This window comes from Abramis brama (assembly GCF_963993115.1).
Source record: "Abramis brama genome assembly, chromosome: 24".
In the NCBI taxonomy this organism is placed as follows: Eukaryota; Metazoa; Chordata; class Actinopteri; order Cypriniformes; family Leuciscidae; genus Abramis; species Abramis brama.
The window spans coordinates 6,513,153-6,530,952 of record NC_139986.1 but is presented as its reverse complement, the minus strand read 5'-3'; the positions used below and the strand labels follow the sequence as shown (position 1 = coordinate 6,530,952).

Sequence of the window (17,800 nt, the reverse complement as noted above, 5' to 3'; positions counted from 1 at the left end):
TAGGTAAACCAATATATATATATATATATATATATATATATATATATATATATATATATATATATATATATTTATTTATTTTTTACATTACATTTACATGCATGCATGCATGCATTTGGAAGACACTTTTATCCAAAGCAACTTACATTGTATTTAAGTTTAATTTAAGTTATCCATTCCCTGAAAATCTAAGCTACAGGTATGTATTGAAAAAGAATGAAGCTTTAATGATTTTAATGTAATGGATTATGAGGTAATACCATCCCTGTAGGAGCATTCAGAATCAGATGTAGTGCTTTTATTAACGTCAAAGTAAATGCAGCATCAATTTGAGAGTTAGGGAAAATTCTGCCAACACCGGTCTGAAAATATAATATATTTTTCCCTGCTTGTGCTTGTAGGTTCATTCTGAGAATCAACCCTGATGGCACCAAACACCAAAGGCACAGATCAGATGGAAATCTGGAAAGGTCCAAAGAAAAGCCTCAGCCTGAAACCCTCAGTGTTTCTCATCAGAGAGCTTGTCAACTTTGACTGGCAAAATTACTGAAATGTAACACAAACTGACTTTGACTGTATTTCTTTATTTTAAGACCTGTTTTGCTTTTCAGTGTGTGTACGTTTTTGCCATGCTACAGATACAAATGGTCCCCAGGAGATTAATTCTATGGACTTTGGTGATGTTGCCTTTTTTTTCTTCAGCTAGTGGCTCCTAAAGGTCAAAGATTTGTAATTTGTACGTCTAAAACAAAATGTTCAACGATTAAAAAGAATATTATAAGGACAAATGTACCTACCTATAAACATACATTAAAAAAAAAAATAAATGATGAAAATTAAATTAAATAAACTCAATACTAATACTGTAAATGAAAATATGGTAATAATACTGTAAATGCAAGTACAGTAAATAGTACAGTATACTGTAAGTGAAAATACAGTAATAATACTATAAACATTTTACAGTAAATTACTGGCATCCAGCTGCCAGTAAGTTACTGTAAAATTTATAGCATCCTCTTTACAGATTACCTCTTTACAGATTACATGTAAAGTCTGATTCTCTGATTCTCAGCTTTGTCTGATTCTCAGCTCTGCAACAAAGTCTGATTCTCAGCTTTGTTATTATAACCATAAATGTTTCCTAAAATAACAATATTATCATCTATCTCAACTATCAAAATTATCCATCTTCCAGATGAGTGTACATTACTTTTCAGTATTTTTCCTTTAAACATTCCTCTTAAAATCGCAACACCTGCAGAGTTACTGCTTCCATAGGACAGCCAAAGATCATCTCCCCATTGATTCCTCCAAAACTTGTAGTCAGATCCTAAAGCGTGAGTCTCTTGCAAAAAGTAAAAATATATAGAAAAATAGCTTTTCTTTTCAACATGTCACGAATACCCCTCACATTAAATGAATATAAACATGACATTGCAAAGAAAAACGAGCAGTGAAGAAAAACATCAAACGCCGTAGAACAATGTAACTAAAAAAATAAAGTCAATCAATAGTCCCATGTGTACCTTTAAAGAAATCTATCAAAGAAATGTGAAACATAATAAATGTCATTTACCTTAGAGTCTAACACTCTCATAAACGAAACAAAAAAGAGCTTAAATATGAATATCTCAAACAGAGATGGTGATTAACAATCACGTACAGCGTAGCAAGCAGCTATTGCTCACATTACACTCGAACTTCTTTTCCATCGATTATTGCTTTAGCTCCCACATAAAAAGCTCTTTTCCCCTCTTTGGTCTTCCCCAAACCACAACATCCTCGATTTCAAATATTCCGATCCCCTGGTGTTCTTCCAAATGAGATCTCTTGTTGACCTGGCTACAAACCTGAAGATAACTTGTCAAATCTTTTCCACACTCTTTCTGCCAATCCTGTGGCTGACATCAAAATGCTGTTGACAGGCCTGCTCATTTTCTGGGATGACAGAGCGGCAGATTTCAACCCCCCGGATTTTAACATCCTCGCCTTCCTGTTCAGCCAGTCCATACAGCCTCAAGTTCCATCGTCTTTGGTACCTCTCCGTATCGTTGAGCTTGTCCTCCAGTTCAGTTATCCGTTTCTGATGATCTTCACCCATCGTTTTCATATTGGAGATGACTGCCTTTACATCCTTCAATTCTTGAAAAAGAAATTCTGTAGCCTCCTTCAAAGAATTAACACACTCTCGGTTTTGCTGTATTTCTTGATTGAGAACAGCTGTATTCTGACTCATCTTCAGGCCGACTTCTCTCTGGAGTACAAGGCTCAGATTCGGGCAGGGGTATGAGACAATCGTCACCTTTCCGTGCATATGAGTGCATGTTCGTCTGATCAGGAGAATCCTTAAGATGCTTGCTGTGTTCTCAGATGGAGGGAGGGGGGTGAGCCTGGGAAGTTTCACAAAACAGCCTCAAAATCATCTTAACACTACTGAACTCTAATATAGTCAGTGTTATCAATTTTTTTCAGCCATTAGAGAATATATCTATGTATGAATTATAATTTGAAGGCATCCTCTCTACACAACTTAATTTTTCTTTCCATATTATTTCACAGAAATGAAGAACTGGTCCTAGTGTAGAGGACAATTGTAGTTTCTCTGTAAAGGCTGTACAAATACTAGAAATCATGAAATAATTGGGAATCATGTAACCAACAGTACATTTCATTTATCCATTATAACTTTTATGTTGTTTTGGTCGCTTGGCTGTTTCCTTATAAAGGTCCAGAAATTCAAGTTTTTCGTCAGGTGTGTGATGTTCTTTTTTAATATGATTGTCATTACTTTTCTGTCTTGTCCCCAGCCAATCACTGCATTGCTGATCATGGTTTTGAGTATCGATATATATCGGTCCTTTCCAATGAACACAAGGACACATAGTAATCTCACATAACTTAATCCAGATATTTTAATCAAATCCGCAAATTCGTTTGAAGAACCAAATTAGCCAGAGATCAGTTGTCACGATTAGAAGATCTGGCATTTGTCAAATCATCTCATATGTATTAAGCGAGGTACAAAGAACGGACCCCGAGACAGACATGACAAAGATTGACTAAACTAAAAAACAGTCTGCTTACAAATATAATTTAAAAACACTTCAATTTAAGAGTCCTCCAGGAAACACACACATACTGTAGATCCATGGCGTGTGAGATGAGAAAATGTTGGTTTTATGATTTTTGTGGTAAAATAAGAAACACAATTCTTTCTTATAACTATGAAGTAAACTTAAGAAGTAAACTAACTCTGGAACATAACCTGCTCTGGAGTTGACTATGTTCAGAGAATGTGTCGCAATTGTTACGTTCCAGATGTAACATTTGCCTAGGGTGAAGGAGTAATAGTGAAAAAGAAAAAAAGATTTTGGGTGAGAGATTGCGCCAGGCCCTGCCCCGCATGGGAGACATATTAAATTCCAGTTCAACAAGGTTTATTTACAAAAAAATGTATTCCAGAAAGCAAGGTTATCTTACCGTCAAACATACCCTGAACTCTTTGTTGATTCACCCAAACCTTGCTTACTCGAGGTATGCTGGTTCCAAAAACGCGTCCAGGAGTAAGTTCATCCAAGTCAGGGTATGTTCGTGGTTAACACATAAGACATTCTCAACAGAGATGAATTGATGAGTCACCATGGAAACGGACGCTAAGAAAAAGTGTGCCATAATAATTATTTCTTCTTCTTTTGTTAAATGTTTATTTGCATATCACCACCTACAGTATTTGGTGTTGTGCAATCGTTTTTCAATCTTTTCATTTAATAATCTTTAATCACTGTGAATAAGAATCATATTGTTTGTTTGATGTTAATTATATAATAAAATAAAGACTGATTAAATTAAATTACAGTTTGCTTACAAAGATAACATGGCTGTAAAAGTTTTTTTGTTTTTTTGCTTTCACATTACTTGAAAGGTAAGATCAAAATCAAAACTTTTTAGAGTTTTCGAGGGAGTTCTTCCGGCTTGCCCTCACCAGCTCCCTCGATAACAACACTCTGAGAACCATGTTCCAGCTCGGGGCTAATTTCCATCACCCCATTAACCTCCCAGACACCACAGGGCTGGATTGGAGGGAATCCTTGATTTGGTGTCTGGAGAGTGTTGGGTCCCGGTCTGGAACCAAACCCGTCCCAGAGAATCTTCACGTCATGTCTACCGAGCCTGAGCTGCACGTCATGTCTACCGAGCCTGAGTTTCATCATGTCTTGTCTACTGAGCCTGAGCTGCACGTCATGTCTACCGAGCCTGAGAATCCTCACGTCATGTCTACCGAGCCTGAGCTTCTTCACGTCATGTCTGCCGAGCCTGAGCATCTTCACGTCACGTCCGCCGAGCCTGAGCATCTTCATGTCAGTCCTGCCGAGCCAGCGCTCCACGTCAGTCCCGCCGAGCCTGCACTCCACGTCAGTCCTGCCGAGCCAGAGACTGTTCCAGTTATGCCCACCAAGTCAGAGACTGACCAGGATGTCTCCGCCATGGCTGCTTGAAGGGATGTCTCCGCCATGGCCGCCCGAAGGGAAGTCTCCGCCATGACCTCCTGCTCAGCCTGACCTACCCGAGGTTGCGCCTGCCGGGAGGGGGGGAGTACTGTCACCATTACGTTCATTGTCATGTTCATTGACACTTTCATCATCACTGTCTGCACTACAGTTCCCATGATCCTCCTTGGCCCACACCTGCACCTCCTCTACCATTACCCGCACATGCCAGTCATCATTGTCATCATGGTCTTCAGCTGTTGTCTCGTTATCATCTGTGTATTTAAGTTCCCTTCATATCCTTGTCATTGTCGGTGATTGTTTTGTGTTTGTGCACGCTATATGTGCCTCACATGCTGTTTCGTTCTTGGATTATACTACCGTTGTGTGAATAAATCTTTGTTACTTTGTACCCGTTGCCTCATCGTCCTCATTGAAGTCCCAGCGTGACACATAGCTTTCTGGAATGCCCCAGCACACAACATCTAACACAATATACACTATTATAATAACATACAATTAAATAAGCACGGAATGTACCACTATGGCCATTTACACACCCTGAAAGTTACCTCAGTTTTTGGAACCAAAGGTTGAGGTTGAAAATAAATAAATAATGAATTTAATTTAATTAATTTTGAGATTATACAGGTTTACATTAAGCAGGTAGGTGCTAAGCCTGGTAAGTTTTAACAATATGTATACCAGAAGTTTCTTACAGATGCTCAATTTTGTACTGTAGGTACATACATTTCTTGGTATATTATAACAAAGTGAGGTAAATATTATTCTATTGTGTCAGGCAGGACAGATATATGAGAGCAAAATCTCGACTTCAATAGCAATGATAACAGGACCTGGGTGAATATCTTCACGTAGATAGTGACAGGACGTCATCTGCCAGACATCGAAGTAGATTACTCCATCAATATCTCGGAACATCTCCTGCATCACTGTATTCAGCTGCATTGCATACCAATCACTCTGAAAAATGTCCTGTAACAAAACAGATCAGTAACAGACAATACTACAAGCATTAATATTAACTTGATTTAGATAAACTACCAGAAACAGTGCTGAGTGTGTTACTTAAATATTTGTCTGTCACCTGTTATAACTGACATTTAACTTTGACCTTGTACTTTGACTCCGGGTCTGGCGGTACCACTTTTAGCATAGCTTAGCATAGATCATTGAATCGGACAAGACCATTAGCATCTCTCTCAAAAAAATGACCAAAGAGTTTCGATATTTTTCCTATTTAAAACTTGACTCTTCTGTAGTTACATCGTGTACTAAGACCGACGGAAAATGAAAAGTTGCGATTTTTTAGGCTGATATGGCTAGGAACTATACTCTCATTCCTGCGTAATAATCAAGAAACTTTGCTGCCGTACCATGAGTCCAGCAGGCGTAATGATATGATGCAGCGCCTGAAAATAGTCCCCAGCTCGGTAACTTCCAACGTGACTGGGACTAAGTTTGTCTAACCTATTAGACCTATTTTCAGGCGCTGCGTCATATCATTACGCCTGCTGCACCCATGGTACGGCAGCAAAGTTTCTTGATTATTACGCAGGAATGAGAGTATAGTTCCTAGCCATATCAGCCTAGAAAATCGCAACTTTACATTTTCCGTCGGTCTTAGTACACGATGTAACTACAGAAGAGTCAAGTTTTAAATAGGAAAAATATCGAAACTCTTTGGTCATTTTTTTTAGAGAGATGCTAATGGTCCTGTCCGATTCAATGATCTATGCTAAGCTATGCTAAAAGTGGTACCGCCAGACCCGGAGATCGGCTGAATGGATTCGAAAACGGTAAAACTCAACTGTTTAACTCTGGGGGAGTTGTAAAATGAGCCTATTTCCAAAAAAAGTGGAGTATCCCTTTAAGGGATGGAATTTTGCATGAATTGGAAAATGAAGTGTCATCTCAGCACATGCATATTTGTGTGTCCAGACTTTAAATATAAAGACAGCAGGACAAATGTACCATATTACAAATACAAGACAGAAAAATTATTGCAAATGGAGTAGGACTGGAAAATGAGCAATTGTACCTTTAATCCTGCAGTGTTTCCAGACTTGATGATGACGGTAGTCTCTGGTGCACGACTCAACAATGCAACAACAGACTGACGGATTTTGGCGACTTCATGCACGTAAAATGTTATTGGGTGAAAAGCAAAGTGGGCAAATATTGTAAAGACAACGACTGCATGAGGACCACCAGCTATTTCATCAATATCATTGCTGATATAATGCAAGTCGGTAATGGGCATTTTAGAAAATCGCAAAGGAACACCGTGTGGCCTCCAGTGAACAATGATATTATTTTTCAATTCTACAGCCATCAGGGGTCCACCAGAACGAGGAGTGTGGAGGTCCATTCTTTTTATGTCTATAAATAAGATAAGTAAAACTTACATTAGACTCATTAGTTTATTTATTTCTTAAACAACTTTGCAAAGCTGCTTTTTATTGTACACAGCAGCCCCCCAAAATAAATGGGCATTTAAACGTTTAAATTCTGTAATTTACCCTCATGTTGTTCCAAACATGTATGCCTTTATTTTTCTGCAGAACACATAAGATGATATTGAATGTTTGAACAGTCTTTGTCTATATAATGAAAGTCAATGTGATCCAAATGTTTGAAAATCATCTTTTGTGTTCCACAAAAGAAAGCCAGTCATACAAGTTTGCAATGACTTGAGGGTGAGGGCATTTTTATTTCAACCGAATTTTTATTTTGGGGTGAACTATCCCTTAAAGATGCACTGACTGGGTGTCATTGCATTAGATGCAAACAAATTCTTTATGAACCATTTTATTACAGTGTTAAAGTGTGACCTATTTAAGTCTTAAAAAATTGTCACTTGGTTTAATATTTTGGTGTAATGGCAAGACGTTCATGCATTTGTTGATGAAGCATCCATATACTTTTTGGGGCCTCTGTATATTTCACCTGTCATGTATGAATAACTTGCCTGGCACTTTTCTTTCTAAATACTCAAACCACTGCCTTATGGTAGAGTCTCCCATCAAGTAGACGATCTTGTTTTTAAGACAATTTCCCATTTGTGAAGAACTGAACTTTTGGGTGTTGCATACAAAAGAATTCCAGACGTCTTTCAGATAAAACCCTGCAGGAACTGGTGTTGTCATGCCAGATCTGCATCTCTCCACTGTGCCTAAAGCAAAGAAACATTTACCTGAAGAGACTGTGCCGTAATTATGCAAATTCTTAATTCTCTTGCAACTAACTACATTTGATTTTAGATTATATCGGTCCTGATATATGAACATACCGATGCCTGTAGTGTTGGGAAGGACATTTATGATTTGTGTGTCTCCAGTAATAGCAACATTTGTTAATGTCCTGTGGAGAGAAAAAAACATCTGCAGATTTTCTATTTTTACAATTCCTCAGTAATTCATTTTGAATCCTTTCCCACTTACTTTCTGAAAATTTGCTTCTCAAAAGGATTTAATGGGTTTTCCAAACCTCCGTAAGAGTGATGAACCAGTTTGTCACAAGAAAGTTTCTTTGGTCTCTCACACTGCCACACCGTCCCTGTTTTTATATCCTTATACTCACAGCAGCAGTTGCCTTTACTCCAACTTCCATCTGCACCCCACTTGAGATTGCATTGTACTACTTCACTGATCCTGGTTTTATTGGGTCCTGGCCCTTCAAAGTAGCCATTATAGTGGCTGCGTGGAAATGAGGACTCCCTGTATTTTTTAAGAATCTGCACAACCTCACTGGAGTGCTCTAGACGTACATAAACTTGTGCCTGACCTTCCCAGGGCAGAAGAAGAGCAACAGAGTAAGTCCCATTACAGTGATCCACAACCTCCCCGTACACACTCGCCTTCAAGAAGAACAGAGGTTAAGTGTAATGCAGAAAACTAATGTCTGTAGGTAAATCAAGTTTTAAAGCATATAAAACTTTAATTTATAACATGTTGTAAATCAACCATTAACAGGCAAATCAAACTCAGCAAATCAAACTCAGTGTCTTAATTTTTATAAAAATAAATATAATAAAATAATATAAAACAAACACACCTTGAGCTTTGAATTGAATAGCTTTGCTTTGAAAAAATCTCCTCCATATCTTTTCAGGTTCTTGTTGTGGTCTCTGGCTGTGATGGTAACAGAGATCTTTTCTCCCACTTTGTAACTCTCCTTGAGTCCCACAATAGAGAATGTTGAGTGGACTGGGCTTGTGCTCTGATTCAGCTGAATGATTTCTTGATCTGGACCGGGCCAGTCCAGAGCCTTCTGTAGCCGGTCCCACTCCTCTTCACTGATTCCCATGTCATGAACGGATATTGCAGATGAGGAATTTGTTTGTATCTGTTTTCCTTTAACACGTGTAGGAATAGGGGGCTGGCATTGTCGTATCTGATGACCACTCTCCAAGAATCTCCATAAAGTCTGAAAGATGACCAAGAAATCAAATTATATTTAAATGTTAGCATTGTATCACAAAACAACAGTGTTGGGGAAAGTTAATTTTAAGCAATATTACAATATTATTTATGTTACTTAGTTAGTTTTATGGAAAGTAATGTTACTTTTTTCTCACCTGGCTGAGGCTCGATCTCTTTTTTTTGCAAGTGTTTACCACCATATTGCACTCAACAACAGCCTATATAACTTACACCTTAATTTTCTTTTAAAAACACATTTAGAATATTATTATATTCTGACCCCTAGAGCTATGCCATCCAAAAGATCCCTGGACATTACAGTATACCTGGGTTATACCTACTGTACCTACTGTACAACTCTTTTTATTGAAAGTTGAAAACAATTTAAAAAAAACTAGTTAATTCAGTAGTTTTAAAAAAATGTTTAAGCAAAATATTAAACTGAAAAGTGATATGTGTTACTTTAAAAAAAGTAACTCAAATATTTATATGTAAATATGTTTTAAAAGTAATGTGTTACTTTACTTTTAAGAAAACAAATCTGATTATATAATGCATGTTAATTCTAATGCGTTACCCCCAACACTGTATTGAGGTTGGTCTTTTCTGTTGAGCTGGATACCCTGCCTGGTGTGTGTCTCTGTGTCACAAAATTGTGAGTAGCTTTCCTTGTGAGAAGTCTCCTTAAGTTCATTTTTACAGGTAGCAAATGTGGAATCAGGTATCTAAGTTTATGATTTGCTTTGTGGGAGAAAGGTTTGGTTGTCAAACCAATTGATACTACAATCAAGCTACTCTGAAAACATTTTTCTCAGTTCCAATTAGGGCTGTCACTTTACGTTCGAAAATCGATTGCACAATCGATCGGACCGACCAACACAAGTTTCGAAAATGAAAACAGGGAATCGATTTTAACGGCCTTCTCTCGGAGCGCGTCCAGCTTGTCACGATACGCCCGCAGCGAACGCGCGTCACACAGCAACTGCAGGCTCTGACACACACACATAACAGCAAATTATACTTCTGCATAATGTGTCTCTTTTTACTACAAAACTGTGAATTCTGCCGGTATTCAGACAGTCTCGTGCATACAGATACAGATTCGGGCAACGGTCTACAATCGCCCTCGTAGCGAAATTTGTTTGACATTTCTAATCGTAAACACAGCCATGTTGAAGCCTGTAGTAATGTTTTTCATTGATGTTATGGCAGTCCACTCTGCTTATTTATGTCATTGTGCACGAAACTTCACGCCAGTAAATCATCAGGAATATTGCTGACTTGTGCGCATCTCAAGCACCCTCTTTACGTTCGTCCTAATGCCTGTTAGTTGTCCGTGGATTTGCCTATATTTGGCGTTTAAAATGGAAACGTCTTTAGACATGCAAAATCGATTTTACAGTCGATTCAATGAACACTTATGTCTCAAAAATCGAACAGGATTTTTTCACAAAAGTGACAGCCCTAGTTCCAATGTTGGTGTAGTTACTGTGTTTGGCCTTTGTAGAGCAGTGTTGTGCTACTAATATATTTCTATAATTTTGAGTATAGTATAAATATACTTGAAAGATTTTCTGAGCTTTCTTTGAGATTGCTTCAATTATTTAAATTATTTATTCAAAATTTTTCCATGCTAGTATAATATATTTCTGATATCCCCTTCCTTAAAGGGATACTTCACCTCTGGAAAGATGAATGTGTATTTAAATTGGGCCATTTATGTAGCAGAAATGTGAAATTATTTTTGAATTTGGAGCCTTCTAGACTGAGAAATGCCAGAAAATTTATTTTTGGCTCATGTGGATGATAGACAACAACTCCCAGAATGCACTTGCTTCGCTGCCCTAGGAGGCCACTGCCAAGCCACGCCTACCGGTTAGAGAGCAGTTAAACAACAAAGCTAAACTACTAGTGAGTCTCCGTGACAAGTCGGCTTTTGCATTCTACAGTCGCCATTCATCATGTTTACTGTGGCGAGTAGGACGAGGCTGAGGGCCGCGGGAGAACGATGCGAGGCCGGTGGCGTGATTACTGATGCAGACGCACCGGTCTCATATCTCTCACGGAGGAGCGGGTATTTTCTTAGCAATGTTAAAACGCACATCAACCGATCACTTGTTTAGCGTTCATGTAAACACTACATTCAGATTCACCAATCGGAATGAATTCAGTTAACGTTAGATTGAAACAAAAGGTGTGCATGTAAACAATGAATGGCGACTGCAGAAAGCAAAAGCTGAATCCCGGACATTTTGGACGATCTCGATGGCCAGACAAGTCCGGGAAAAAGAGGATGTATGGTAACCCCTACTACTCAGCTTTCTCCACAGAATAAGAAACCGTTAGCTTAGCTTCCAAATAACAGATGGCTGACACTGTTTGTACATTCAGTGAGAGTGAGTGAGTGAGATCCCTTCCTCTATGGGTGGGTTGAAAACATGCGGGACAGCCCCTACTACTGGCTGTAGTTTCTAGCCTCTGGCCAAAAAATCCTCCGATGATGCAAAATTACGATTTTTGCGTCTTCTGAGGATTTTTTCCAGACAAAAAAAAATACATAAATCTCTCGTCTCAGGGGGATATGAGGGAGGAAAGCACGGTAATTTTGGTTGAGATTGACATTTCAATGTTTAAATAATGTTGGATCAGCATTGCAATTTTGATGAAAGTCAACAGCCACATGGGTGGAGACAGTGACATTGAACTAATAGTGATTTGTAGTTGCTGACCAGAAGACCATGCAGGTATGCATCTCTGCATAACACTAGTGGGTCTTTCTTAATTAGTGGGGTGTCTCAAATCACGATGGGCATTTTCAGTTGCTTTACCTGATTTGCTCTAATCCACTGGGGGCTTGGTTTGGGCCTTCATGATTTTAGCAAGTCTGTTGAAAAATGGTTGAAAAACACTGATTGTAGTTTGAAAATGTGCAATGATTGGAAAATGCCCATTTTGATTCTTCATCTGCACTTCTCAGTTTAATTGATGCTTCCTCATTAGAGGGAAAACACAGGAGCATCCTATATAGAAGTCTTGTTTGTTAAAGTACCTGACATACATGACTTCTCTGGGTTTCAAACAATGGTGCATCTATCTTATTATTGTTCTGTTCCTTTGTTTTGCTTTCTTGTTATTTGCATTTGATTTATTGTTACTGAAGTGTTTGAATAAACTATCCATTTTCCACATTCTTGAAAAAAATGCATGCATCTTGCTTTAGTATTATTTATTAGGAATTTCCTGATTAAAGTTCTAACAACATTTAACAGATTTCTTGAAGTACAAGTCATGAATGTGAGCAAGAATGTCATAGCCTACACTCTAAACAAGATGGTTCTTTAAAGGTTCTTTACACGCAGTAACAGTTCTATTTAGTACCGTATCATCCTGAATAAACCTTTATATGCTGGAATGGTTCTTTGTGTTAGAGTTTAGGGTTCTTTATTCCCGCCTTTTTGTTTTTCAAATCTGTAAATGTCAAAGCCTCCTCATTACAGATTTTCTGGAGCTAAACACAGACTGCCAACATACTCTCAACAGGTAAATTATTTCTTTCTTAAAATGTCTAAAAAAATAACTCTTAAAAATTGTAACAATCATTTCCTAACAATCATGTATTTATCATACATGCAAGTGTGAGCAGCTCTGTTCAGTTAAAGGATACTCATCTTCTCTTCTCCACAAAGTAACAGAGATATGGAATTTATGATCCATATTGTTAGATTGTTTTTAAATTATGACTTTATGCCTAAACATACCCAGTCAAAAAACAAAAGCAAAACAAAACAACAACATTAAAGCTATACCATGACTTTATATAACTTTTTCCTTTTAACATGGTGAAGGGCTCATTCTGTCCATTTTTGCTAATTCTGGCCTTCATGAACAAATGGAAGAGACACAATGTAACTCTAAACTCAATTGTTTATTTCAGATGCTGCCACATACCATAACTTCATCATCTGCAGAGAGCAACTGCCTCTCAGAATGCACACATAATGAAGGACGTAAAGAAATCTTAGGGGATTGTGAAGATATTTCACTGGAACTTGGTCTTCATTACATCTAAATCGTGTTCAATGTCAATTGTTATGTATTAATGTATTCAGCTAACCTCTGTTGTTAAGAGGTTGCTCCAACACTGCTGCGTAAAGTTTTCATTGACCCTAATGACCTTGAATAGCTGCTTAAGGTGTGTTTAATTAGGGCTAGATATAAACTCAACTGGAAAGATTGGACACCTTGCTATAGGCTATTGTTTCCATTTGATAGTAAAGTGTTAATAGATAATAGTTATATAGATAGCTCTGTCCACACAAACACGGTATTTTCAAAACCACAGCTTTTTCTATGCGGTTTAGCCGTTCGTCCACACGCAAACGCAGTATCAGTTCAGATAAACTGAACCTTTTTGAAAACTCCAGCAAGAGTGAAGAATTTCAGAAACTCCGGTTGCAGTGTTGTCGTGTAACCGGTGAAAGCGGAGATTTTGGTTTGTGAAGTCAGATTGTGCGCCACTATCTCCTTTGTTTACATGAGGCGAGTCTGTGAAATGGTGGACATAGCCAAAATATTGCTGCTAATAACTGTGCTAACAGGGCTTATAACATGTATACAGATACATGCACAGTTTTCCCATTATATGGCGGAACAGAGGCGTCAGAATGTAATTGTTTAGCATATTAAGATTCTTGAATGTGACTATGTATGACAACTGAACTTGCTCTGCAGTAACATTATGCTTTCTTTTTCAGATTTCAGAGAACCCAAATAAAAAGAGGTGTTAGTCTATTGCAAGCCAGCTTTTAAAAACTTTAAAAACTGCTTGCATTTATAATGACATCAGACATCTGAAAGTAATGTTATTTATTTGTAAAGGTTGTAATGCTTTTGTCCTTTTTTTACAGAATTTGATTTTTATATATATTTTTGTCACATGACTGTGTTAAACTGTCAAATAAAATAAATGGACTCAACTGCTGGAAAGGTATCATGTATATTTTAAGAGGTTTTCCCTCAAAAAGAAATGGTCAGGAATTTGTTGACTTACCACTGAGGTAGCTATAGCTGAAATATTAATGTTGTTTCAACATTAACTTGGTACATCAGAAGGCAACATTGTATTATGTTGACATTGCATTTCAGTTGCATCTTCAGTGTTTCAACAAAAGATTTAGAATCAACGTCACATTGTAACATTGATAAAATTATATAACAAATGATTGTATTTGTTAATTTCAATATTGATTCAGTGTGATGTAGCAGTGATGTAGAATCAATTATAGTGTAACACTGATTCAACAACATCACCACTGATTATTTTTTAGTCATTCCGATGCTGATTTAACAGCAGTAATGTTGATTCACTGGCATTACAATTGAAAATATGCCCATGGAAACACGTCAGTTTCGCAAAAACACCCCAAAAAGTTTTTTTGCTCGCCTGAGGTGGTTTTTCAGGCAATTCGAAAAAGGAATATTTCGCGAAACTGCAATGGAAATTCTCACATTTACAGGTCACCTGGCGTACGTAAAAGTCGATCATTCTTTAAAGATGGCGTGGTATGTTTGGACAGAAGACGAGAACGTGTTCTTTATTAAACTCATAAAAGACAAAAGTATTATGGCAGGAATAGTGGATTCTAAACAACAAAGAAATGCCACAATTTATGAAGACCTTGAAGCAGATAGGAGGGAGAAAAGCCTTGAATGTGCCGCTTCACATACTAAGTATAAGTATAAGGGGCTTTCCTTGCCATTACTGCTTGGATAAAACAACTAGTGAGTCTCCTTCGATTATAAATAATGGCTAGTGCATGGGTGTCGGAACCATTGTATATGGGTGGGACAGGACCCACCCACTTTTTAAGATCAATGATATTATACCCACTCACTTTTACCGTCTCTAATTCAGCGCATTTGTCTGTTCACTTTTCAAAGCGCCGTCAGTCAAATCCATTCCACTTGAGGAATTAAAAAAAAAAAAATTGTAATTAAAATGAATAAATTAAACTCCATTTCCGCTGAATCGCTACATTATATTTCTCAACGAGCCGCAACTGACGAAAGAAACCGCCCTTTGTACCTTTCCAGTCAAATATTGCGTTGCAAACATCAATAACAGCTTTAAGTTGTCATTGCTGGCAAATTACCGTATTAGGGGGATAATCCACGGATAGCTGTGCATTTACGTGGAGGCAAAGAACCGCCGACGTTAAGTGGAGTTTAGTTTACTTGTTTAATTAAAAGGCACCAGAATGAAATGGTATTTACTCCAGTAACATTTTTCTGGGGGAGGACCCACCCACTTTTTTTTTTCTTCCGACGCCAATGGGCTAGTGCAGTGGCCATGATTTTTGGAATGACTTTTGAATGTTTTAGTTGCATAACATCGGTTAATGGAAACTGCGTCATTTTGCAAACATTTTTTTATTTATCGAAATTTAGAAAATATTGTAAAAGTTTTGCGCAAATCTATAATGGAAACGTGGCTAATGATTGCTTGCTATCTTGGTCCCTTTTTACACCCAATTACTACTTACAGCTAGTCATTCTTTCAAAACCTGATCTCATGCTTACATTACAGTAGTACATATTTTCTTTCCACATAATCGTTTCAAAATACAATATCATTGTTATATGTAATGAGCATAATGTAACATTTGGTTTAATCATCAGAGTTTGTCCATTGTATTCTTCATCAGAAGGTATGATAAAGATATGACACGGATAAGTTGGATTAAATCATAAACAAATGTATTAAACTGAAGAAATTAATTAATTGCAAATTAAAAGTTTGATAGTAAGAATTTCTGAGCTTTCACATTCTACACATCTCTGTTGACCAGTATGTATGTATATATATATATATATATATATATATATATATATATATATATATATATATATATTAGGGCTGTCAAACGATTAATCGTGATTAATCGCATCCAAAATAAAAGTTTGTGTTTACATAATTTATGTCTGTGTACGGAGTATAATTATTTTCTATATATAAATACACACACATGCATATATATTTTTAAGAAAATGTGTTATTTATATATAAAATATTTATATATAATATAAATTATATATAATATAAATATATATACACAGTATATACAGTGAGGAAAATAAGTATTTGAACACCCTGCTATTTTGCAAGTTCTCCCACTTGGAAATCACGGAGGGGTCTGAAATTGTCATCGTAGGTGCATGTCCACTGTGAGAGACATAATCTAAAAAAAAAAATCCAGAAATCACAATATATGATTTTTTAACTATTTATTTGTATGATACAGCTGCAAATAAGTATTTGAACACCTGTCTATCAGCTAGAATTCTTACCCTCAAAGACCTGTTAGTCTGCCTTTAAAATGTCCACCTCCACTCCATTTATTATCCTAAATTAGATGCACCTGTTTGAGGTCGTTAGCTGCATAAAGACACCTGTCCACCCCATACAATCAGCAAGAATCCAACTACTAACATGGCCAAGACCAAAGAGCTGTCCAAAGACACTAGAGACAAAATTGTATACCTCCACAAGGCTGGAAAGGGCTACGGGGAAATTGCCAAGCAGCTTGGTGAAAAAAGGTCCACTGTTGGAGCAATCATTAGAAAATGGAAGAAGCTAAACATGACTGTCAATCTCCCTCGGACTGGGGCTCCATGCAAGATCTCACCTCGTGGGGTCTCAATGATCCTAAGAAAGGTGAGAAATCAGCCCAGAACTACACGGGAGGAGCTGGTCAATGACCTGAAAAGAGCTGGGACCACCGTTTCCAAGGTTACTGTTGGTAATACACTAAGACGTCATGGTTTGAAATCATGCATGGCACGGAAGGTTCCCCTGCTTAAAACAGCACATGTCAAGGCCCGTCTTAAGTTTGCCAATGACCATTTGGATGATCCAGAGGAGTCATGGGAGAAAGTCATGTGGTCAGATGAGACCAAAATAGAACTTTTTGGTCATAATTCCACTAAACGTGTTTGGAGGAAGAAGAATGATGAGTACCATCCCAAGAACACCATCCCTACAGTGAAGCATGGGGGTGGTAGCATCATGCTTTGGGGGTGTTTTTCTGCACATGGGACAGGGCGACTGCACTGTATTAAGGAGAGGATGACCGGGGCCATGTATTGCGAGATTTTGGGGAACAACCTCCTTCCCTCAGTTAGAGCATTGAAGATGGGTCGAGGCTGGGTCTTCCAACATGACAATGACCCGAAGCACACAGCCAGGATAACCAAGGAGTGGCTCTGTAAGAAGCATATCAAGGTTCTGGCGTGGCCTAGCCAGTCTCCAGACCTAAACCCAATAGAGAATCTTTGGAGGGAGCTCAAACTCCGTGTTTCTCAGCAACAGCCCAGAAACCTGACTGATCTAGAGAAGATCTGTGTGGAGGAGTGGGCCAAAATCCCTCCTGCAGTGTGTGCAAACCTGGTGAAAAACTACAGGAAACGTTTGACCTCTGTAATTGCAAACAAAGGCTACTGTACCAAATATTAACATTGATTTTCTCAGGTGTTCAAATACTTATTTGCAGCTATATCATACAAATAAATAGTTAAAAAATCATACATTGTGATTTCTGGATTTTTTTTTTTAGATTATGTCTCTCACAGTGGACATGCACCTATGATGACAATTTCAGACCCCTCCATGATTTCTAAGTGGGAGAACTTGCAAAATAGCAGGATGTTCAAATACTTATTTTCCTCACTGTACATGCAAATATTTCTTAAATATATACATGCATGTGTGTGTTTATATGTAGAAAATAATTATACACCGTACACACACATTTATTATGTAAAAACAAACTTTTATTTTGGATGCGATTAATCGCGATTAATCGTTTG

At 37.6% G+C, this 17,800-nt stretch overlaps 1 protein-coding gene across 4 annotated transcripts in view; it reads right to left on the bottom strand.

Moving 5' to 3' along the window:
* Positions 1-564: 564 nt before the first annotated feature.
* Positions 565-17,800, bottom strand: part of LOC311075475 (NXPE family member 3-like) — a 57,522-nt gene continuing 40,286 nt past the window's right edge. For 3 of the 4 annotated variants that reach the window (XM_084102922.1, XM_084102923.1, XM_084102920.1), the window contains 6 exons: positions 8,568-8,939; positions 7,955-8,370; positions 7,804-7,874; positions 7,483-7,686; positions 6,553-6,893; positions 565-5,486 (listed from right to left, as the gene is read on the bottom strand). In XM_084102922.1, coding sequence (XP_083959048.1) covers positions 5,289-5,486; positions 6,553-6,893; positions 7,483-7,686; positions 7,804-7,874; positions 7,955-8,370; positions 8,568-8,939 — 1,602 coding nt within the window. In that variant the 3' untranslated portion in view covers positions 565-5,288. The remainder of the gene's footprint in view (positions 5,487-6,552; positions 6,894-7,482; positions 7,687-7,803; positions 7,875-7,954; positions 8,371-8,567; positions 8,940-17,800) is intronic. The other variant, XM_084102921.1, reaches the window with a different exon arrangement.